The sequence below is a fragment of the Rhinopithecus roxellana genome, chromosome 4 (assembly GCF_007565055.1).
Source record: "Rhinopithecus roxellana isolate Shanxi Qingling chromosome 4, ASM756505v1, whole genome shotgun sequence".
In the NCBI taxonomy this organism is placed as follows: domain Eukaryota; kingdom Metazoa; phylum Chordata; class Mammalia; order Primates; family Cercopithecidae; genus Rhinopithecus; species Rhinopithecus roxellana.
In genome coordinates this window covers 170233187-170256724 of record NC_044552.1, presented here as the reverse complement: position 1 = coordinate 170256724, position 23538 = coordinate 170233187, and the positions used below count along the sequence as shown (strand labels likewise).

The window sequence follows — 23538 nt, the reverse complement described above, 5'->3', positions numbered from 1 at the left end:
ACACTGGCCTGCCTTCAGCAATAATCCTATCAAGTTGGTATAGCCAGAAAGCTCTTACCTTTGATGTTTTTTCCTCCTGGTAATTTTCCATTTGCTAATCCCCACCCTGCTCCTTGGTTATAAATCCCCACTCAGCCTTGTTGAAGTCAGAACTGAGTCTACTGTCTCTCCCTCACTGTGGGATTCCACTGCAGTGGTCCCTATACCTATCACTGGGGTCTACCTTGGATAACGTTTGCCTTAACATCTTTAACAAGTGTCATGATGAGTTTTTTTTCTTTAACAGTCTTCTCCAGTATGCCAAAAACTTGGGATATACAATCTTCTCTTCCTTTAAATCCCCCAGTCTCTCCCACTCTCCCCTCCATTTCTACTTTAATTCTCCTTCTTAACCTGAAAGCAGAAAACAGCTTGAGCCATTGGAGAGTCCTAAAAACAATCCCATTAAATAAAAGGCTCATTTTGGTCCTATCTTGGAATACTGTGACATAGAAAATGCCACCACTGCAATCTAAGATGTTTCTTTGAAAAATATTCATAGCTTTCAATTCATTTCAACAATTATTTACTAGGTACCAGGCACTAGACTAGGACCCAGGCCTTATGTTAGTACTACAGTTGCAGTAAATATGTGTGACATTCTCATCCTTAAAAGGTAGCAATGCCAAAGACTCACAGAATGAAGAAAGCTAGGCAATACATGCCCTGTGATGTTTCAGCATGGTCCTAATGATCATGGTATTTTCCCAAGAGTAGATAATGCATGTAAACAGTGGTAACCTTTGTTTACATATGAGAGGTAAACAACTTGGACCTCAGTTAACACACAGATTTTAACTAAAATTATCATGTTAAGAAAACTTCATCATATTTAGAGATAAAGAATTTGCTTTATTGTATAAATGACAATTTCAACAAGGGTATAAATTAGGTATAATTATATAAACTGAATATTTACATCCAATTTACATCCATTGTTCTATTAATGAGCAGTTTTAATATATAATACAATTCAGAATGATAAAGATATCTACATTTAGGCATCAAAAAAAAAAAAAAAAAAGAAAAGAAAAGAAAGAAAGAAAGAAAGAAAGCCAAGACAGGAAGTCTACTTGCCCACTCAGTAATTAACAAAGATTTATCCCACAAATTGATCTCAGAATCACAGCAGCATTTTCTATTAACAAAAACTGTGAAATACTAGTAACTGTGCTTTATATAAAGCTGTTTGAGGCAATCTACATAGGAAATATTATCAAGATTCATAATTGCACAAATCTGAAAGGTCTTACATGTCTTATCACATATTACGCTGCTGTCATAACTCACAAAGAAGTAATTGTAGTATTTTATAAACTGCTTACTGTCTATGATTGCAAATTGTTTAGCTAATCCATATAAACTTTCCGGCTGCAAATCTTCAATGTCATAGGTCTGGGTCAGGATATACTCCAGCTTCCAGATGGACTCTCCCTTTAGATTCGCCTCTGTCAGATTCAGGTAATACTGCAACATATCCTGCAGTTAAGAACAGTAACGAAACCTGGTTCACTTTTTGGCACATAAGGCACTGTACAACAAGAAGCGTTCATGTTTACATTTCTGTGACATTTTAGGCTGGGCGCTGTGGCTCATGCCTATAATTCCAGCACTTTGAGGGGCTGCGGCGGGTGGGTTACCTGAGGTCAGGAGTTTGAGACCAACCTGACCAACATGGTGAAACCCCATCTCTACTAAAAATACACACACACACACAAATTAGCCGGGCATGGTGGTGGGTGCCTGTAATCCCAATTACTCAGGAGGCTGGGGCAGAAGAATTGCTGGAATCCGGGAGGAAGAGGTGGCGGTAAACCGAGATTGTGAGATTGCGCCACTGCACTCCACCCTGGGTGAGAGAACAAGACTTCGAAGAAAGAAAAGGAAAGGAAAGGAAAGGAAAGGAAAGGAAAAAGGAAAGGAAAAAGGAAAGGAAATCTGTGGCACTTTGGTAGCTTGAAATTGTCCATGATGTGAGTATTTCTGTCATGGATATTGGCAAACACTACAAATTAAGGCACTTTTCCCCTCAGTGAACTAGTTGTTAAACACTTGTCAGTACTCCAGTGTATGTGTGGTAATCTAGGCTTTATATCTAAACAAAGATAAATATTTGGAATGTGCATACTTACATTTTTGGCTTTTTCAGAAAAATGAAGTCTTATTACATATATTGTTGTATTTTAAGAAATTATTTAGAAATTATACAAGAAATTATTTTTATATTTTTAGAAATTATTTAGTGCTATATCAGGAGAATCTTCCCACATCGGTACATATGTACACATGTATATATACATCGGGGTCTGAACCTCAGATGCTGTGTATTAGATACATAAACACATATATAGATAGATATATACATGTGTGTGTGTTTTGGATCTGAGGTTCAGATCCAAAATTAGGCAACTGAAATTTATAGAAAAAATTCTTTTGGACTAATTTATCACACAATTGTTTCATTTCCCCAGACCAGATTTCTGCCACTGTACCTCCTCCCTCCGTTATTCTGGGGAATAACAGAACCATCTCCTACTTAAATTCATCTAGAAAAAAAAAAGCAGTTATACCAATAATGGCTTTAATTGACGTGAATTATTTTGAAATTATGTTTCTAGAAAGGGGAAGTTATCCAAACTGAAGTACCCATAAGCTAAATGGCCAGTCTTTTGTGCTAAATTGTTCTAAAGCAGGGAGCCATGAAGCTGCTCCAAAGAGCTTCTGTCCTAAATATCCAATTCAATTTTTTTTCCTTTAAAATAATTTTTTGGGTGGGCCCAGTGGGTCACATCTGTAATACCAGCAATTTGGAAGGCCAGTGTGGGAAGATCACTTGAGCCCAAGAGTTCGAGACCAGCCTGGGAAACACAGGGAGACCCCCATATCTACAATAGGAGTATAAAAATTAGCTGGACATGGTGGTGCATGCCTGTAGTCCTGCCTACATGGGAAGCTGAGCTGGCAGGATCACTTGAGCCCAGGAGTTTGAGGCTGCTGTAAGCTATGATCACACTACTACACTTCAACCTGGGTAACAGAACAAGAACTTGAAAATAAAATCTTGTTTGTTAACATTTATTAAGCATTTAGTATGAGCCAAACCTGGGTTACAAAACAAGAACAAGAAAATAAAATCTTGTTTAACATTTATTAAGCATTTAGTATGAGCCAAGCATTTTTCTAAGTGCTTTACATAGATTTGTTCATGCAATCCTCATAGCAACTCAGTGAATTAAATAATATTTTAATTCCCATTTCATGGATAAATACACTGGGACACAGAGAAGTTTAGAAATAATGGTTCATGAGAGGGAATGGTAACAGAGCCTACACTCTTCTTGATACTTATATTCGGGAGAAGAAGAATGAACATGGTTTAGTGAAACAGTATGTATACAAGTCCACAAACATGGCACTAACCAATGAAAGCATCTAAATAAATGTGAAGTATTTAGAAGAATAGAAACAGCCTTCCAAAGACTAACTTCGTCAGCTCGCACTTAGTAAGTCCTGGTAACATTGCAAGTATAAAAAAGAAGAAGGATGCCAGGAGATTTCAACATAAAATACATCTCACATGACTGTCCTGAGAAAAATTCAACTAAACTAATGAAAACTACAAGGATATGCATAAATATGGGGTCAGCTCTGAAATCTGCCAACTTACCAATAATTTGTAATCATGAGGATCATACTGAAATAGTCTGATACCAGGATTGTTGGTCTGTTTTTCTAAAACACTCTTCACTGGTGTAACAGCAGGAGCCACAAACAAAGAATTTACTGGACTTCCTGAACAAAACATATGCACATAAACAAACATTTTTAAATAATAGAGTTTAACTATGTTAAAAATATAAACAGGTTCCAGATTAAGAGATCAACAGACATAGCCAAGTGATATGTGATCATTGATGGATACTGACTTGAAACAACTATAAAGAGACAATTTTGAGAAAATAGGGGCATTTTTGTTATTGATACTGGATAATTATTGTTGATTTTGTCAAGTAAGTTTGTGGTTATGTAAATTATCCATATATTTTAGCAATGAATATAGAATATGTAGTGCTGAAATAGATCCAGTGTTTGAGAGTCACTTTCAAATACTCCAGCAAAAAAATTAAAAGAATATAAGGCCAGGTGCGGTGGCTCAGGCCTGTAATCTCAGCACTTTGGGAGGCTGAGGTGGGCAGATTACTAGGTCAAGAGATCGAGATCTTCCTGGCCAACACGATGAAATTAGCTAGGCATGGTGACACACATGTAGTCCCAGCTACTCAGGAGGCTGAGGCAGGATAATCGCTTGAACCAGGGAGGCGGAGGTTGCAATGAGCCGAGATCGCAGGGTGCATTCCTGCCTGGCAACAGAGCGAGACTCCGTCTCAAAAAAAAAAAAAAAAAAGTGAAAAATCTTGATAGATATTGTATACGAGTGATGAGTACATGGGGGTTTGTTTGTATCATTCTCTCTGCTTATCTATGTATCAATAAGAACTTACAAGTAAGAGCTTAATGTATTTTATTTTAAGCTGTTGTGTAAATTGTGCTTTGCTTTCTAAATTCTGAGAAATAAAACAAGTAACATCAAAAGAAACTTGAGTGTAGCAGTTAAAATAGAGTGATATTTCTTTAAACTCAAAGATTCAAAAGAAAATTTGAGTGAGCTGAGGGTTTCTGTGGCTTTTGTGTTGACAGCAAATAAATAACGCTGGCCCTGTGGAGCTAACAGGAGCTTATGTTGAAGAAATCCAGCTGCAGGCCTAATGTTACGATTTGGACACTCATCATACAATCATTGAGGATAATTCAGAAAAGGCTAGTGCTGGCAGATTTTTAAATAAAATGTTTAATTTACTGAATCAGGAAATTGACTGGATATTCACCGCTTTGCTCTAGACTCTTAGACTAGGGAGATGCAAACACAGCATTACATTACCTTTTTTATCTGCAAGAACCATAATGCTGTCTCGGTGAGTGTGTCCATAAAATTGTCCTGCAATGACATCACTGTATTTTCGAAAAATATCTATCAATTTCTCATTGTAGTATTCTCTGATTGCTGTGATGTTCTGTGAATACGGCAGATACCCCACTGGAACATGTGCTATGATGTACACCTGGAAAAAGAAACACAAGGAGGCCTCATGAGAATCTTTCTGCACATTGATCACAACCAAATGACATTTGGATACTCAAGATTGAAAGTATATTAATTAAAATTTAGAAAGCACATATGTCGTCTCTTCTATTTATAAATTATAGAGACAAAATTATAAAACTATTAAGGTCACTATATCTGCACACTGTTGATGATATAAGGTAACTGTGACTTCAGTCACAATTTTTTGAACTGGCCTCTTTTTATACCAGTAGATGTCCACTAATCCTAAAAGCAGTAAAAGCAAGACAAAATAAAACTTGCAATGCAAGGTGACTCAGGCCTGTAATCCCAGCACTTTGGGATGCCAAAGCAGAGTTCGAGCCGCCCAGAGTTTGAGACCAGCCTGAGCAATATGGTGAAATCTTGTCTCTACAAAAAATAACAGAAAAAAAAAAAATTAGCTTGGTGTGGTGGCGTGCACCTGTAGTCCCACCTACTCAGGATGCTGAGGTGGGAGAAACACTGGAGACCAGGAGGCTGAAGCTGTAGTGAGACATGATCGCACCACTGCACTCTAGCCTGTGCAACAGAGTGAGATCCCTGTCTCTTAAAAAAAAAAAAAAAAATTAAAACTACAATGAGTTGGCCAGGCATAGTGGCTCATACCTGTAATCCCAGCACTTTGGAAGGCCAAGATGGGTGGATCACCTAGGTCAATAGTTCGAGAGACCAACCTGGTCAACATGGTAAAACCCCATCTCTACTAAAAATACAAAAATTAGCCAGACGTGGTGGTGGGTGCCTGTAATCCCAGCTACTGGGAAGGCTGAGGCAGGAGAATCGCTTGCACCTGGGAGGCAGAGGTTGCAGTGAGCCAACACCACGCCATTATACTCCAGCCTGGGCGACAGAGTGAGATTCCGTCTCAAAATAAAAAAAAAGAAAGAAAGAAAGAAAGAAAATCCATGAGTTATAAAGTGTTTATGCAAAAAAAATCTTCAAATTCTAATACTTTTATTGATACTGGAGTCCACCCCAAGTTTAATAAACATACAAATTTTGCCTTCCGTTTATTCCCAGATGGTTTTGGTCTATGGGATCTACCTTCTCCTTATTCCACTGAGAGCTGTTCAGTGTACTTTCTAGCCATTCAAACTGGTTGGCTGGGTCGGTCTTGTTCAGTGTCATTACATTTGGGCCGTAGTACAAGTTTGTGTTTAGACTGATGATCCTAAGGTTTGGATTAGTTGTAACTTTCTGTGAATAAAAACCGCCTATAAAAACAATTTTAAAACACATTTAGGAAGACATACACATACACACAAATATTGTGAAAGCAAATTCCTGAGGTTTACAATCCAGTCAGGAGGTTGGTGCTTATTTCTCATTGTTTAGTTTGCACATAGATAGGCTGTCATTAGATAACAATCAGATTTAACAAGCATTTACTGAAAACCTGCTATGGTGCCAGGCCCCGTGCTGTCACTTCTAACATATTGAGATAACAACAGTTGTATCCAATATTCACATGAAAAGATAAATAAGTATTTGGGCAGTAAGCAATGCGATTGAATTTTATGAAAGAAAGATTTACACATCAACTTCTACTTTTGTGATTAGGGATTTAAGATGAGAGACATTGTGAAATATAAAATCCAAAAAATGGTAACACATATGGATCTTGCTAGAGACTACTTGGAAAAAAGTCAGACAAATCACAGCTGCTACAATCTCAGGGGAGAAGAGGTTTAAAGGCATTACTCCACCCATGCCTCTGAACCACTGGTGATGGGACACCCAAGGGTCTGCTGCAATGGCACTTTCAGAGCTAGGCACTAAGATCTGGCTCAGCTTTCTTTGCCCTGAGCCTACTCACTACGCACGGCTTTCCCTAGCTTTCAATCATGATTGGTCACTGGCCCTTTAATTTTCTCTACTCTTTCTTGTAGTCATAACACCTTATTATTTTTACTATGGTACTAGCAGGGCAGTTGGGTTTGAATTTGTCAGAAGTTATTTTTGAGAAGCTGCCTTTCATGTCCTAGGAGGAGAAAATGACAACAGGTCTCACTAGGGCCTTGGGGATGACAAAGTTTGAGGCCCCTCATGCAGGGCATCTCTGCTCCAAATCACTTTTGCCTTTAAGACTTTCTCAGGATGCCTTCTATGACTTTTAACTTAATATTACACTCCAGTGTTTAACTGGAGCTTTGAGGGCTATCATTGGAATGGATATTATTATGAAACTCATATGGTTTTTTCTTAGGGCCTGCATTCCACTTCTTAGCTTTTTTCTGCCTCCCCTGCTTTATGCTGAGTCTTCTTAGAAGGCAGAGCATTTCTTTAGGAATCTTGATCATTCTTTATGGCTCTCCCTTCAACCTGCACAAGCTCTCCATGTGTCTTGTAGGATGTGAAGTATAAGAGTAGACATAGGCCGGGCATGGTGGCTCATGCCTATAATCCCAGCACTTTGGGAGGCAAAGGCAGGTGGATCTCCTGAGGTCAGAAGTTTGAGACCAGCCTGACCAACATAGTGAAACCCTATCTCTACTAAAAATACAAAAATTAGCCAGGTGTGGTGGCTGGTGCCTGTAATCCCAGCTACTCAGGAGGCTGTGGCAGGAGAATCACTTGAACTCAGGAGGCAGAGGTTGCAGTGAGCCAAGTCCGCACCATTGCACTCTAGCCTGGGCAACGAGTGAAACTCCATCTAAAAAAAAAACAAAAACAAAAAAAAAAGACTAGATATAGTTCCCTAGATTAATCAGAACCATAGTCTAATTCTAATCTATCATGTCTCAAATTCATAAATACTATGATTTGCTGCATACTAGCCAAAACAATAACAAAATAGTGGCAAAAGCCAAAGGGTTAACAAAAATACTGAAAGAAGTGTTTTAACTGAGAGAAGTCTAGCCATTAACTTAACATTGTCTCAACATTCTAAAAACACCAAAGTCTTAGTTTAACAGCTGGGCACCTCAGTTAAGCTCACAAAATGTCAGGGATTTACATAACGATGTGTCAAGAGCCACTGAAGCAGAGGGCCTTTAGACATGACCCACGGAAGGCCTTACTATGCACTAATTATGCATTGCTTTCCCAAGCACCTCAAAGTCCATGTTAAAAGCTTAATTATCCTCACTTTACCAGCTGTTTGTTTTATATAACAGTGCTGCTTTGTTAGAAGTTAGTGTTCATTCTTCCTTCTCAATCAATTTTCCAATTAGAAACATATACTTTTATTTACATTGAAATCCCAAGTTCAGCTTTTGCTCCACGGGGAACGTACCTACCTAATTAAAAGTAGAAGAAGAAAAAAGAGTAGAAGAAGAACAGGAAGAGCTCCCTGCAAAATAAACAGGTTCGTGAACTGTGTCACAGGCAGCATTACTACTCACTGTCCTCCACAAAAACTGGGGGCTGTGCTCCAGAATTGGCACACTCAAGCAAACATTAACAATTTAAGTCTAAATAATATGAATAAAAATTGAGGCAAAATAGGAATAAGTAAGTCTTTCACTTACCTTTCCTTAAAGTACTAATAGCTTCTTCATTTAGCCATGGTTCCCAGAGGTTTGCTACTGCATTGTACACTTTACTGGTGACTACAGGCAGTTGATCCTGGCCAAAAACAATATAATCCACCATTGAAATTTAAAGATACACAGCTGAATTAATGTAAACACTACTTGAGCACTGACTACTATGTTAGGCATCCAGAGATGCAAGGATGATTATTAGATAGATTTCATCTTTAAGGAATTATAACTTAGTTGGAGACGGGGGGACAAAATGTAACCACTTAACTGTAAGACAATGTGCTGGGCACTACCCAGAGGTCCTGGGAGCCTAGAAGCAAGAACAATCAAGTGTAGCCAAGGGCCAGGTGCAGTGGCTCATGCCTATAATCCCAGCACTTTGGGAGGCCGAGGCAGGCAGATCACTTGAGGTCAGAAGTTCAAGAAGTGCCTGGCCAATATGGTGAAATCCCATCTCTACTACAAATACAAAAATTAGCCAGGCGTGGTGGTGAGCACCCATCATCACAGCTACTCCGGAGGCTGAGGCAGGAAAATCACTGGAACTCACGAGGCGAAGGTTGCAGTGAGCCAAGATCGCACCACTGCACTTCAGCTTGGGCAACTGACTGAGGCTCTGGCTCAAAAAACAAACCAACCAACAAACAAAAAAACAACGGTGTAGCCCAGGGAATTAGAGTAGAGAGTGAAGAGACCATTTAAGCCAGGCCTTAAATAAGGATTTTATCAACTTAACAAAAGGGCATCAAAGCAAATGCAATGGCCCAGATACAAACACAGGCATAGGCACAGGCACGGAGTCCCATAGGTGTGTACCATGTACAGAGAAAAGCTCATGCTTTAGCATAGCTAGGATATAGGAAAGATGTGGGAGTGTGCTCATTAAAGAGACGCCAAAGGCAGGTTTGAGCCTGTACATGCACTGCCTGATGCAGCATGCTGAGGGAACAGGAAAACACCATGTTTTAGAATTTAACAAAGTCTTCTGAACTGTTCAAACTATTATAAGCTTCTTAACTTTTTGAAGAAAGATTTACAACCACATGCTTTTGATGTGGATAAGTCTCTTTATGGCAGCATAAATTATATCAAAATATTTTGATTTTTAAAATAATACATTTTAAGTATAAAACATTTTTATTATCATAAAGTGTCTTCAGGATGACATAAGCTCTAGTGTAGAAGTAAATGGGGACCCTTGCCTGGGGGAAAACAAACAAAACTTTAAAAAAGTAAATACTGAAGCAGGGAATGGTGATTCATGCCTGTATTCCCAGCACTTTGAGAGGCTGAGGCAGGAGGATAGCTTGAGCCCCAGAGGTCGAGGCTGCATTTATCTATGCTTGTGCCACTGAACTGCACTCCAGCCTGAGTGACAGAAAAAGACCCTGTCTCAAAAAAAAAAAAAAAAAAAAAAAAAAAAAAAAAAAAAAAGGCAAATACTGAATAAAAACCCAGAAATCATTTGTGAATTGGATAACTGTTTTTAATTTTGTTTTAAAAAAAGTATGTTAAATGACTGAAGCCCCTTCTTCACTCTCTTCATTTACATCTGTACATTGGTAAAATAGACCTATTTCTGAGAGGAGTTTATCAAAAGTTATTTTTCAAGAAGATGCCCAAGTCATAGTAGTTCTTGATGCATGCATCTAATACATGATGAATGTATAGATACTTCCAGGGCAAGTAATAACCAAAAGACTTGTTTTAATTGGACTAAATATGTATTTTCAGTTTGTGTCCAAGATCAGGGTCGCCTGTCTGAGAATTACACAACAGCTTAGGCCAATCTAGATTCTGATTAAACATTGGTATGCATCATTATCATCATATAATAAAAAGCCATAAAGTCTTGGCCATAAAGTCTTGTTTATTTTGGGATGGATGCCAAGTATGGTATGGTGATGGAAAAGCTTAGAATTATGGAAAAATCACTTTAGACTTTCTTCTGTATTTTAAAAATGAGAAATACAAGCACCAGAGAAGTTAGACGGCTGGTCCAGGTATAGGTGGTCAGTCTCAGGGCAGGTCTAAATCCCATGATCACTCTCACAGCCAGTTGTCTATTGCACCATGTTTCCTTCCCAATCCTTTTTGGCTGTGACATAACCACTGCTGAGAAATGAAGCCTAATGGAAAGTGACCCACCCACAAATTCAGTGGCACCAGTCTTGCCAGTGTAGGAGTAAATGGGGACTCTTCCTTGGGTGGCAACAGGAAGAATCCTCCAGGCTGTCCACACTGATACCTACTTCTGATGTCATGGGTGGGGACATGCATCTGTATATGTATATTATGTAGCTATGCTGCATGAACATGGGATTTCAGTGGGAAAATAGCACTTATGAAATGTATTTGTTTCTAACATTCTCCAGAGTTAGATCTCAGACATCAGCCTCTAGGAAAACTTGTTGTGGAGCTTTCATGTTACATTTGACATTTCCAAAACTGTGAAGTGGAAAGATGGTAGTGGAATAACAGAAAGAACATTTTTAGATATAAGATCATAAGCTAGAAAGAGAAAAAAAAAATTAACTGTTAAAGGTATGTAGGCTGCCCAATTTACCCTAGCTGTATATATTAATATAATAGGATATGTTATAGAAGTTATGTAGCATTTCTGTCTTTGAATTGTAAGATTTGACTTGACAAAAAGAGGACAGACATAAAAATAAAATGAAACAAATCCTCAAAGGAGTTACAAACATGTATCCCCTGTCACCACTTAATGTGACAATCACCACAAGTCCACTTACTGAGGGCTTATGCTGTGGCAGGTAGTAAGCTATGCCCTTTTCATATCACCAATGCTCACAAAAACTTTACAAGGTAGGTACTATGTCTTCTATTTACAAATGAGTGATCTCTGCATCAGCGATGTTAAGTGAATCACCCAAGTTGGCCAAGCTATTAAAAGCAGGGCTGGGAGGGAGGTGTGGCGGTGGGAGGGAGGGGGTGGAAGGCAGGGCTGGTTAAAGATTTACATTCTAGTGACTATGACTCTAACCCCTGTGTTTTCCAATATTCCAGTCTTCCTGCCACCTAAGACATATAAACACAATGTGTGTGACCTTGGGCTGCTGGAACTCATTTGTTCCCAAGCCTCTGAACTGTGTGGTCTAATATCTCAACAGGAACAAAAGCTCGTTGACAGGCTGACTCAAAAAGACTCACATATTACTCATCTCAAGATAGTAGGCCAGGGCCAAGAAGTCACTTGAAACTTCAGCTTGTTCTAGAATAAAACTCGTCAAAATTACTGTATTCAGGTCCAATTAACTAAAAATAATGAAAACCCCCATTCAGGATTCATTTGACATGAGATGGAAGATATTCTAAGCAAAGAGAAAAATGTGGACACAGAGAGGCGTGAAAGTAGATATATTTGGAAACATTGAGTATGTTAGTCAGGCAAGAGCAAGAGATGTGCAAAAGGATGTTGGTTTAAGTGAACACAGATCTGAGGTAAAAAGATCTAGAGTTTGGGCTCTGCTCGCAATGGATTTTGAGCACTTGAACAAGTAATTCACATTTCTGAGCCTTCATTTTCTCACCTACAAAATGAAGGGTAGGTCTAGATCAGGGGTCAGCAAACTTTTTCTATCCATTTCAACTGCTCTATTCTGAAACATGAAACAATCAAAGGCAATGTAGAATGAATGGAAACATAGCTGTGTTCCAATAAAACTTATTTACAAAAACAAGCAATGGGCTGAATTTGTACCACAGGGGACAATTTCCAAGCCCTGGACTAAACAAAAATTGCTGGGTACAAATCTAAAATTTTACACTACTACAACAGGATGCTGTAAACAGGACTGCTATCTGGCTGTTATGCACAGGTTGGTTCTCAAATAAAAACCTGTTGGAGCCAGGGGTATCTAGGCATTAAATGCTCTGAACACAGTCTCTGCCTTGAATCATGTCTTAATTAGATAAACTAGATTTGAACATAGACCTCCTTCCTCTTTGCTTGTTATGGTAATTTGTAATGTTTTTGTTTTTATTTATAGTCTAGCTTAGATCAGGGTATGCACATCTTCGTAGGCCTAATAAGAATTCTGGAAAAAGTAAATATTTATCAATATTAACCTACTTGCTAACCTTGCCATGGACATGCAAATGAACATTATTCAAAAGAAAAGAGAAATTGAAGAAGATTATGAAGGAAAACATAAATTAATAATCCACGAACTGGATAATTTGCTTCTGAAAACTCAGTATTGATATAACTTCTCATGAAATATTAAAAGAATCCTTTTACAGTCCACAAAGTACTTGTCTTTGCCTTTCTTGATGGTTAGGATTAAGACCATATTCTTCCTCTATAAGACCCATTCCCATGTCCTATCACTAGCTAGTTATTGTCACAATTTTGACACTACTAATAGGAACAATTATTTAAGCACTTCTGAAAGTTTATTAAATTTACCTGTGGCCAATAGTCATGATTACCCAGTGCAGGGAAAACCTGGAGATTTGGAAAGAGATTCTGGATGGTGGTTGTCATATTAGCAATCACATTTATAACAGTGTCTGTTGAGAGTTCAGGTACAGGAACATGAGGTGGGCTATCCCTGAAAAAGAGACAGATTGTAAAGAACAAAATTAATTTCATAAAGAGTTATTAGACTTATGCATGATGCCTTGCTATACCTATTATTGCACACTTCCATTTTAAAACAGCAGATTACAGCTAAAGAGTTGATAGACTACTCTTCACCTACCTCTTCCCTACAGAGAATCCTATAAAAGAAAATTAACAAAATACAATACAAAAAATAAGCTGGGAATCCCAGTCTATTTCACTACCTGACTGAAGATTTATAAGAGGCTAAAAACTGCAATAATTGAAAGCAGATGCCAATTGAACCAGAGCCCAAATGCCTATTTCAAATCCCAGTTTTGCCAATTACCAGCTGCATATACTCGGGTAGGTTACTTAGATGTTCAGTGCCTTCATTTCCTCATCTGTAAAATGGGAATAATAATACCCATTGTAAAAATTAAATAAGTTACAACGTATAAGTTAATTAAAACAGCACCAAGCCTGAAGTAAATACTCTACAAATATTAGCCATGGTCATTATTCCAGGTAAAGAAATATGGGCCTCTTCACTCTATAATGATGAAGGGAACCAGTTAGTTATACTGCCAGAAGATGATGCTTTACAAAATTGTCATGACAGGTAAACTTCTATTATTGTCTTTCGTCTTTGATAATTTCATGAAGACCTAGTATCAACATCTCAAGATATTGATGCAAGTGTGCTGTTTATGGATTCATCTCTTAGTTAACACTGACATATTTCTGAAATCTGCATTCCAAAAAAAAAAAAAAACTTCTAAAATTGTTCTTACCTCTAATAATGTTGATTCGTTTGACCTAGAGTTTTTTTAACTCAAATAATTCTTAAAATATAACGAATCATCTTATGGAATTCAGCACTCTTATGAAGCTTAGGACACTGTAAATAAATATTGAGTAATTAATGGTACTTATATAATCACTTACCCTGTCCATATCATGAAAGATGCTTCTTGTCCAGAATTTTTAATAAAATCAAATGCTGACAAAATAAGTTGATATGGAGAATCACACAGAACATCTCCAAAGGGGCCAGGATTGGAAGCATTTGCACCTTTAGATGAAGCACACACTTTTGTGTGGTCATCTGTGATGTGGTAAGTAGGGTCTAAGTGTAAGTCAGTCACATGCCAAAACTGACCTGTTGATTAGACAAAAAATGCAGATAAACCTACTTGTTCTCTTTTGGAATTCTCATATAAATATTTATAGTAAGACTAGAGACGGTTGTTCTTCACTGTGATGGAGGAAAGTCTTGATAATTTAAATGTTCATACGCCTTGAAGTTAAATACAATCCTTCTCTGTGAGAAGGTGAGCTTCAAGGAACTATAGGAATAATTTACTACTTAAGTGTGTCAGAACTGATGAGCTCAGGCCAGGCGAGGTTTCTCATGCCTGTAATCCCAGCACTTTGGGAGGCTGAAGTAGGCAGATCACTTGAGGTCAGGAGTTCGAGACCAGCCTGGCCAACATGGGGAAACCCTATCTCTACCAAAAATATAAAAAAATTAGCTGAGTGTGGTGATATACACCTGTAATCCCAGCGACTCAGGAGGCTGAGGCAGGAGAATCGCTTAAACCCGGGAGGCAGAAGTTGCAGTGAGCTGAGATCGTGCCACTGCACTCCAGCCTGGGTGACAGAGCAAGACTCCATTTCAAAAAAAAAAAGAATGGATGAGCTCAGTATTAGTATCAGCATGATAACCGAACAAAGAGTATTTAGCAAAGCTATGTTTCCATAATAAAATGTATGAAAGTATCCTTTGGAGAGGCCAATGATGACATCATCTTGTGTCTTAACAGTGTGTCTCCTTTAAGAATTTAAGATTTCACAAATTATTTACATTCTTCTTATAGAAAAATTGACATATAATTATATTGTTGTTTGTTAGGGTTACACAGTGAGTAAGCAGACTGCAGAACCAGGAACTATCTATCACTCTTACTTTCTTGTAAACCTTGCCTCTGAACATTAATTCAAAGAACATAAATCTCCAAAAATAGCAATTCCCAAAGGTTCTTAAAAGCTATTTAATAGAGGTACATCTTCTATTACACACTCGTATAAAATGTTAATAATATTAAAGGAAGCAACTGTTAAAAAGGATGCTTCCATTGGGTTTTTTAGGAAGCAGCCACGCCCATTTAATAGCATCCTTACTTGGAAATCATCTTAAGAAAGTTTTTTTTTTTTTTTTTTTTTTTTTGAGATGGAGTCGCCTACTGTCTCCTGGGCTGGAGTGCAATGGCACAGTCTTGGTTCACTGCCACCTCCACCTCCCAGGTTCAAGCGATTCTTCTGCCTCAGCCTTCTGAGTAGCTGGGATTACAGGTGTGTGCCACCACACCCGGCTAATTTTTTGTATTTTTAGTAGACATGGGGTTTCACCGTGTTAGCCAGGATGGTCTCGATTTCCTGACCTCGTGATCTGCCTGCCTTGGATTCCCAAAGTGCTGGGATTACAGGTGTGAGTCACCGCTTCCGGCCAAGAAAGTTTCCTTTATTGAAGGTAATACTAGAACAAACAATCACAGTGGTATCTCTCTTTATTAAGTATTTGCTATGTGCCAGGCACTGTGATAAGCAATTTAAATATACTATGTCATTTGATTCTCAAAACTACTCTCTGAACTGGGAATTATGGTTCTTATTTTAGAATTGAGAAACCATGCTGGGTCAAATGGAAAATTTGTTAAAGTATACACAGCAAATAAATCTGAACTCCCATACTGAAGGGCCTCCAAGTTTGTTTATACATCGTTTGCATATATACTCAATGATCCTTATAGACCATGTTTAAATTGTTTTAATAAAGAGATTTTTTCCACACTTTTGAGTTTTCAAGTTTACTCTGATTATAACTAGAAACATATCAGAAGTGACAAAGTAGCATGTACTGCACCAGAAGCACAGAGCAAACAGGTAGGATGCAAACTTTAAACTATAACAATATGATACAACTGAATAAAATCCAAAGCTGGGATAATAAGGTGAAACAGTTGATAAGTTAAGGTGAAAGGGGTGAGTTATCTTTTGGTTGTTGTTTCTTCTCAACATAATTGTCATTATAATTTTATAACACATTTATGTTCACAACTAAGAAATGGTAGACAAAAGATCCAGAAGAAAGTAGTAGTATGGTCAATTACTTGGTACTTAGTCACTATTTGAAAATATCTTCCAAAAGCAATTTTATTTTATTCCATAATGCAGAAAATACTCCAATCTTTATTTCCATCTTATATATACTTTATCTAGCACAAAAAGTAAAGATAGAAAATAGCTCAGAGTGTTCCCAGAGAATCGTTTTAATGTGAACATGTATTTGTATTATTTCGAGAATGTAAGGGTATAGTAAATGAACATGAAACAATACAGTGTCGTGGTTAAGAGTGGAGACCAGAGTCAGACGGTTTGACTTCCAACCCAAGCTCCACCACCCACTAATCTAGCTGTGTGATCTTGGCCTATTTCATTGATGAAATGGGAATAATAATAGTGCCTACTGTGAGGGTTAAGTGACTTAGCAGAAGAAAAGCCCTTAGAAGGTGTATGGCACCAAGTAAGCTCAATGTTAGTTTTACTGTTTTTTTGTTTTTTGTTTTTTATTTTAACTTCAAACCCCATTTCCAAGTAATACTTAAAATTCAAGTACTTATTACATGTTTAGTACTATTTTTTATGCTTCACATGTATGAACTCATTATTATGTATACTTCATTTTACAGATAAGAAACTGAAGCACACAGAGATTAAATTACATGCATCAATCTTCAAAAGAGCTAAACTATGAATTCAGAAAATCTGACTCCAGAGTCCACATTGCCCTTATCCACATACAATTCCTCTCTGTGTTTTCATATTCAAATATCTCCAGTCTCACCTGCCTCACATGAAAACAGATAATGATGCCGGGCACTCATGCCTGTAATCTCAGCACTTTGGAAGGCTGAGGCAGGAGGATCGCTTGAGTTCAGGATTTTGAGACCAGCCTGGACAACATGGTGAAACCCCATGCCTACAAAAAATACAAAAAGTAGGAAGGATCTCTTGAACCAGGGAGATTGAGGCTGCAGTGAGCCAAGATTGGGCCACAGCACTCCAACCTGGGTGACAGAGACCCTGTCTCTAAAAAAAGAGAAAAAAGGAAGAAGAAGAAGAAGAAAGAAAACCAATAATGACAATATCTACACACCAGATACTGTGAAGATTAGGGGAAAAAAAGACTATAAAAATATTCAGTATCTGTTTCAGTAAACCCAAACCTGAAATGCATTAAGAGGACACCCCTCTGATATAATTTAGTACCTAGATTTATATTTCCAGCACCTAGAATATGCAATGACTTATAGTAGCCCTTCAACAAACATTCTTTAATTTATATATGATGACATTTAGGCAAAGGCAAATTTCATGATATCCTCAAGATCATATGATGACTCAGTAATGAAAGCTTAACTGGAACCAGTCTCTCCAGACTTCCGGTCTAGTGATTTTCTGCTGCATGGCATTGCCAGACAGATAAATTAGGGGATAGTCATTTAAATTCACTGAAAGATGTCTTTAAATAGAAGCCAAGAACAGAGATCTGACAGGTTCTTAACCTGGGACTCATGAATAATGAACATCTGGAAGTTTCATCTCCCTCCCCTAACGAAACTGTATAAAAAAATGGGTGTGCATGTGTGTTTCCAACGTCTGGCCTGTGGTAGAGCTCACACTCCAAACCATGTTTCCTAGTTCAAAGTCCAAAGTTCTTTTTACTACACCACGTTTTCCTGTTCTGCAGACCATCTTTAAAAAGATTTCCAAAAATATGTGTGTTCAACATATCTAGAAAAACTCTCAAAATTATACCAGAAAATCTTTTAATCTAAAGAAAATGTTATAACTTCTCCTCAAGAACCCAATGAACCATAGTTCAGACATAATTCAGCTCGCCTTATTCCTTATTTGAACAGTTTGAACACTCAGCAGTATATGAATGGTTGAAGTATGGCTGCTGGGATTGGCCAAACTTAGCTATTGTTACCAGTGAATACTCTTAAGTTAGGTTTTCAGTCTCATCTGACTATTAAGCTAGGTTACAGTTCATTCACAAGGATTCAAATATAGAAGTAAGGAGTCCTTCTCAGGCCGTATTTAGTTTGATTTAACAGTATCAGTCAAGCCAGTCCTAGCCTACTAAATCTAAAGAACTGTAGCTAAAAACACACATGTGAAGCTTCCTAGGACTTTTGTCCTCTGACCACCAGGACTTGACAGGGCAGAAAGCTAAGACTGGAAATTTAAAAGCAAAAACATAACAAGCAAGCCGTAGCCAGACAGGGTGTTGAAAGAAGTACAAGCATTTGGGGCTGAGAGGAGGAGGCAGAGTTGTCACATCAAGTGGAAAATATGCAAAATACTACAAACAAGGAGAATTGTGAAACTGCTGAGTGAATACTTCAGACCTTTGAACTCCAGTGATTCCAGTAACACTTCAGACCTCTGAACTCCAGTAATCCCTCTTCCTTCCCCTTCAGTATGAGGGCATTCAACCTTGCAGCTTCCCATCCAAAACGGAGGTGTGAAGACTCACATAGTCCCCAGAAAGCACTCATTGAAGCCTCCTTAAAACACAGTGAATTTGCCATTGTGTGGCCTCAAGCAACCGGAAACATTTTATTTCAAAACCCTAACCGGTCACATAATTAAAGTAACATAAGCTAAGCTGTAATAAAAGCAGAAACCAGTATACATAAACATTTTGGGGAAATTTCTTGTAATGACTGACATTTGCCACAGTTGGGAAACCAGATTTACAATTTTTGCTTCAGACCTCCTGACAGCTGAGTCATGAGGACTTGGCCTTCAAAGAGAAGATATTTGCCCTACAGAGCTCCCAAGTCCTGAGAAAGCACAGAAGGAGCAAAGACAGAGGTTTCAGCACTAGGTGCTGCTACCGAGTCTCAGGGACAACTCTTCCCCCAAAGAAAAGAGAATTCCACTTCTCTAATTGTGTTTTTCCTCTAACAGTGCAATTAGTTTTAAAGGGAGTTGAGGAGGTGTGAGCACCTTGATTTTTGAAACTGGAGGCTCAGATGGCATTGTACAATCTCCCACCAAAATGTATCTATTCTGGACCAGTGAGTCTCAAACTTAGCCGAACGGAAGGAATCATGAGGAGGGTGGGTTAAACAGCATACTGTGGAACCCCATCGTCGGCGGTTCAGATTCAGTAGGTCTGGGATGGGCTAGAAATTTGCAATGCTAACAAGCTCAGGTGCCGCGGGGGCTGCCACGGTCCAGGGCCACACTTAGAGAATCACTACTGTAACAGGCACTGTGTTAAGTGTTGGGAGTGAATAAAATGGGTCCTGCCCGCAGGGAGCCTAGTGGACACCCAGGTTAAATGAAGTCCCCGTGAGTTCCACGGTTGACTAAGGGGCGAGTCTACATCGAGGGTGCTTTCGCGCTCTAGCTGGGTGAGTGGCAGAAAAAGCCACCGATCTCGGTCGAGCAAGACAGAAGATAGTCTGAGTCACGCTGAAATTTACATCCCTGAGCTGAGGGGGACACTACAGTCCCCCTCCATTCAGGCCTGATTCGGGGCCGCTTGTAGTGCTGGACATCGGACTCCCAGCTTCCTCTTCCCTTGAGTCCCGCAGCTTTTCCTTCCTTCCCCAAGGAGCAAACCAACTGAGATGCAGGATGTAAACAAAAGCCAGGCTGTTGAAATCCGGCCGACGCGCCCTTGGAGCGCCCCCACCGACGCTGGCATTTCCCCTCGCCCAGCCCCGGTCTTCCGGCTGGACGCCCTAACGCTCTAGTCCCTTGGTCGCCCTCCCCGCGCCCAGCAGCCGTAGTGAACGCCGGATGCGTCAGGGCCCCTGCTAACCCGATCCTCTGCCGGGGGCAGCTGCCCTCCAGCACTTTCTCCGGCTGTGCGCAGGCGCCGTCGCTCCCCGCTCTCGGCCCTGGCTGGGAAGGGAAGGGTAGCGGACAACTCACCTACAGCCGGAGGAGGATTCCTGCCGCCTGCGGGCGCCACGGGCAGCCCGAGGCCGGAGCGGCAGTGCCAAGCAGTCAGCAGGCAGCAGACAAGCGCGTGCAGCAGCGCCATGGAGGACCGCGGGGCTGACCCGGAGGCTCGGGCTGTCCCGCAGCTCCACTCTGACCGTCAGGCCTGAGGGTGAGGAGGAGTCAGAAGACGGCTGCGGGTATAGACGCCCGGCTGATCACGTGCAAAGACAGATTCCGCAGCGAGTCAGTTCGCCTGGCCTTCAGCTGCTGTTTAGCGATGATCTGTTCTCGTATTTCTTAGCGTCGGTGTTTGGCCTAGGAAGGAATGTTCTTGTAGCTCAAATTCAGGCTCGTGTATCGGTGGTGCAGTTGATGTCAAACACTGACACACTGGTGCTTGGGGATAGAGAAAGACATTCAATTTGGTGAAAGCCAGAAGGAGGGAGAGCAAGATCTCTCAAATCCGTCTGTAAAAAGGAAAAAGCGGAGAGTTTTTATACTGCTAGAGAATAAGAGAGGGAGAGTTTCAAATAATCCAGGGGAAGTCTGTTTCTTCAGTCTCAGATAGTACCTTGAGCAATTAGACGTCCAGGCATCCGCAGCTGATTGCAAAGCCCTTCGAGGTATTCATCCCTTCTACAAACATTTTTGTGATCCTGAAGTTACCTCTTTGTTCTTGACGAGGAAGCAGTATATCAGCAGTTTATAATTATATTATGGAAACAGGGAGAATATTGGGCAAAAAAGCTACTGGTTAAAATGTGCAAACAAGCAGGAGCCTGATCAGAATTTTCATTATTTCAGTCACTAAAAAAAATGCTGGGGTGCTGAAATCTCAACGATCCTGATTCTCTTCTTGGGCCAACCTACCCCAGCTTTAATGGGGAGGGCTCCTCAGTAGAGGTGATGCAGAGAGAGCCCTGAAGTATCATGATTTGCAGGGAATCAGCAAAAGTTCTGGATACCGCAGTGGATCTCGAATTGTTATCTCTGGACTGGGAACATCAGCACCACCTGGGAACTCTAGTTAGAAATGCAAATTCCCAAGCACCACCCTAGACCTGTTGAGTCAGAAACCTGCTGGAGCCCAGCAGTTTGTGTTTTCACAGGCAGTTCAAGTCATGTTAAAGTGATTGTGATGTTTGAAAACCAATGCTCAAAGATACCACGTTTTTGTTTTTGTTTTTGTTTTTGTTTTTGTTTTTAAAAACTGCCGGGAAGAGAAGGGTCTTAGAATTAGAACATGTCTGAAAATCATACTTTATGCCTTCCAGAGATGAATGGAAATCGTAAGTACAGGTGGCTGATTTGATGCTTCCAAGGAACGTTTTTGAATATACTTCTGGCAAAGAAGTGTACAAAGGAGTAAGCAAAGATGATGAATAATCCTGAAACTGCTGGATTCTGTGTACTATGTTCCTTCTCACCATTTATGAGGACGCTGGTCGCTTGGAGATGACAAGCTAATAATTTAAATTTATAGGGCGTGGAATTCCTTTGCAGAAGAAAATGCTTTCCAGAATTACTAACCTCGAAAAAGATGTTGTAGAAGGTATTTCTTTCTCATCATAGAAAGCTTTGTTTTGTATCCCATGTAATTTAATGGGAGCGTGTCTCATGAAAGGGGTTTTGAAGTGGGAAGCAAGGTGCTTCCATTTTCTGTTTTGCAAACCAAAAATAAAATTTGAAGGCCCCTCACAACCATCTGAATGGGCGACCATCTGAATGGACTCTCTCCCCAGCCAGGGCACCCTAAAGTTTAACGTGAAAGACTGGTTCAGGCCATAAAAAGGGGGCTGGGCGGCTGGGGGGGGGGGTTGGACATGCCTAATTAACATCAACACAAACCTTAAGTCTGACAAGGCACATTTAAGGTCTGTTTCTCTAAAGCCTGTTACCTGACGGCTTCATCTGTGTGATAAAATCTAGGTCTCACAACGTCTTATAACCCAGACAGCCTTTCTATTGATAATAACTTTTTCAATCAACCAATTGACAATCAGGACATGTTTAAATCTACCTATGATCTGGAAACACCCACCCCCCGCCCAGCTTCAAGTTGTCCTGCCTTTCTAGATCTAACCAATGTAAAATCGTACACGTACTGATTGCTGTATTATGTCTCCCTAAAATGTATGAAAGCAAGCTGTACCCTGACCACCTTGGGCACATGTCGGGACCTCCTGAGGCTGTGTCACTGGCCCATCCTTAACCTTGGCAAAGTAAACTTTCTAAATTGATTGAGACCTGTCTCAGGTACTTTCGGTTTACGGTTTCAAGTCCTGCCAGGGCAGCCCAAGTCCTGCTTCAGCTTTTGGATGATTCCAAAGTTTGCAGGAACCGGAGTGCATTCCAGTGGTGGACAAGATAGTCCTTGGAGTTTCTCAGTTCACAACCTCTAGAGTATGGGAGAAAATGGAGCCAGAAAAAAATGGTGAGCTGGTGAGAGAAAACAACTGTAAGGATTAACAAAACGACTTAGAGGAGTTTTTAGTCCAAACATTTGAAAGCTAGGAAAAGGATAAATTATAAAAAATAGCTCTTTTCACTCCTTTTTTTTTTTTTTTTTTTTCCAATTTCAATATTCTTTACTGGAAGTAACTGGTTGCAAAATAGTTTTTCAGTAAGCATGAAACAAGGCATACACATTTTGAAACTTAAAAAATATTTACAATCCTAAAAAGTACAGTATATTAAAATTAGTGGGTAGAAACACCATCCTTCTTTCTACTCACTCCACTTTCTTTTTTTTTTTTCTTAATACTCACTAAGGAGCAAAACACTACAGTGCCCCAACATCTCTACAGGTATATCTCAACCATGGGCATATATTTGTAGGTGTCCATGTTCCGGGTGTACATATATGTCATATTGAGTGTGTGTATCTGGGTGAGGGAAATCACATGAAAGAAGGGCAGAAGCTTCACAAAACAACCTTAGCTTAGTTTAGTTTGTATCCTTGAGACCTTTGTATCACTTCAGAAATGTTCTTCCAGGGCCTGTTGGTCAAATTGTCTTTGGTCTTGGTCGTTTTTCCTTTCCTTTAATTATGTTTCTTAACTATGTTAAGGAACAAAACAAAGACGGCAAATCAGAAAAGTGAGTGCATTGACAGATAGACAGCGTGAAATAGAATTTGGTTTGAAGAAAAATGATTTGCGACTACCCAGAAAAATTTAGGAAGCAAACATGTTAATTATCTTCCCCCTTAAAAGGCATTTGTTCTACCACTGCAACCCTTGATCTTTCAGACC

The 23538-nt window shown here is 39.5% G+C and overlaps 1 protein-coding gene across 2 annotated transcripts; it reads right to left on the bottom strand.

The window, feature by feature from the left end:
• Nucleotides 1-876: 876 nt before the first annotated feature.
• On the bottom strand, nucleotides 877-22127 carry SMPDL3A (sphingomyelin phosphodiesterase acid like 3A). Of its 2 annotated transcripts, XM_010375406.2 has the most exons (8): nucleotides 20273-22127; nucleotides 14204-14417; nucleotides 13121-13265; nucleotides 8674-8770; nucleotides 6248-6417; nucleotides 4979-5159; nucleotides 3707-3831; nucleotides 877-1518 (listed from the first exon to the last, which is right to left on the bottom strand). In XM_010375406.2, exons 1-8 carry the CDS (start codon nucleotides 20382-20384, stop codon nucleotides 1201-1203), a joined length of 1362 nt encoding a protein of 453 aa, XP_010373708.2. In that variant the 5' UTR covers nucleotides 20385-22127; the 3' UTR covers nucleotides 877-1200. The 2 variants fall into 2 exon arrangements, with proteins under 2 accessions (XP_010373708.2, XP_010373709.2); XM_010375407.2 differs by lacking the exon at nucleotides 14204-14417.
• Between the last annotated feature and the right edge of the window lie 1411 nt (nucleotides 22128-23538).

Bases quoted from the DNA above. Each gene is read 5' to 3' on its own strand.
- SMPDL3A (XM_010375406.2), bottom strand. From the start codon at position 20,384: ATGGCGCTGCTGCACGCGCTTGTCTGCTGCCTGCTGACTGCTTGGCAC. The intron at 8,771-13,120 runs GTAAATTTAATA...GTTTTTGGCCAG, and splicing joins ATCATGACTATTGGCCACAG to GATCAACTGCCTGTAGTCAC. The intron at 6,418-8,673 runs GTAAGTGAAAGA...TTGTTTTTATAG, and splicing joins TATTAGTACTTTAAGGAAAG to GCGGTTTTTATTCACAGAAA.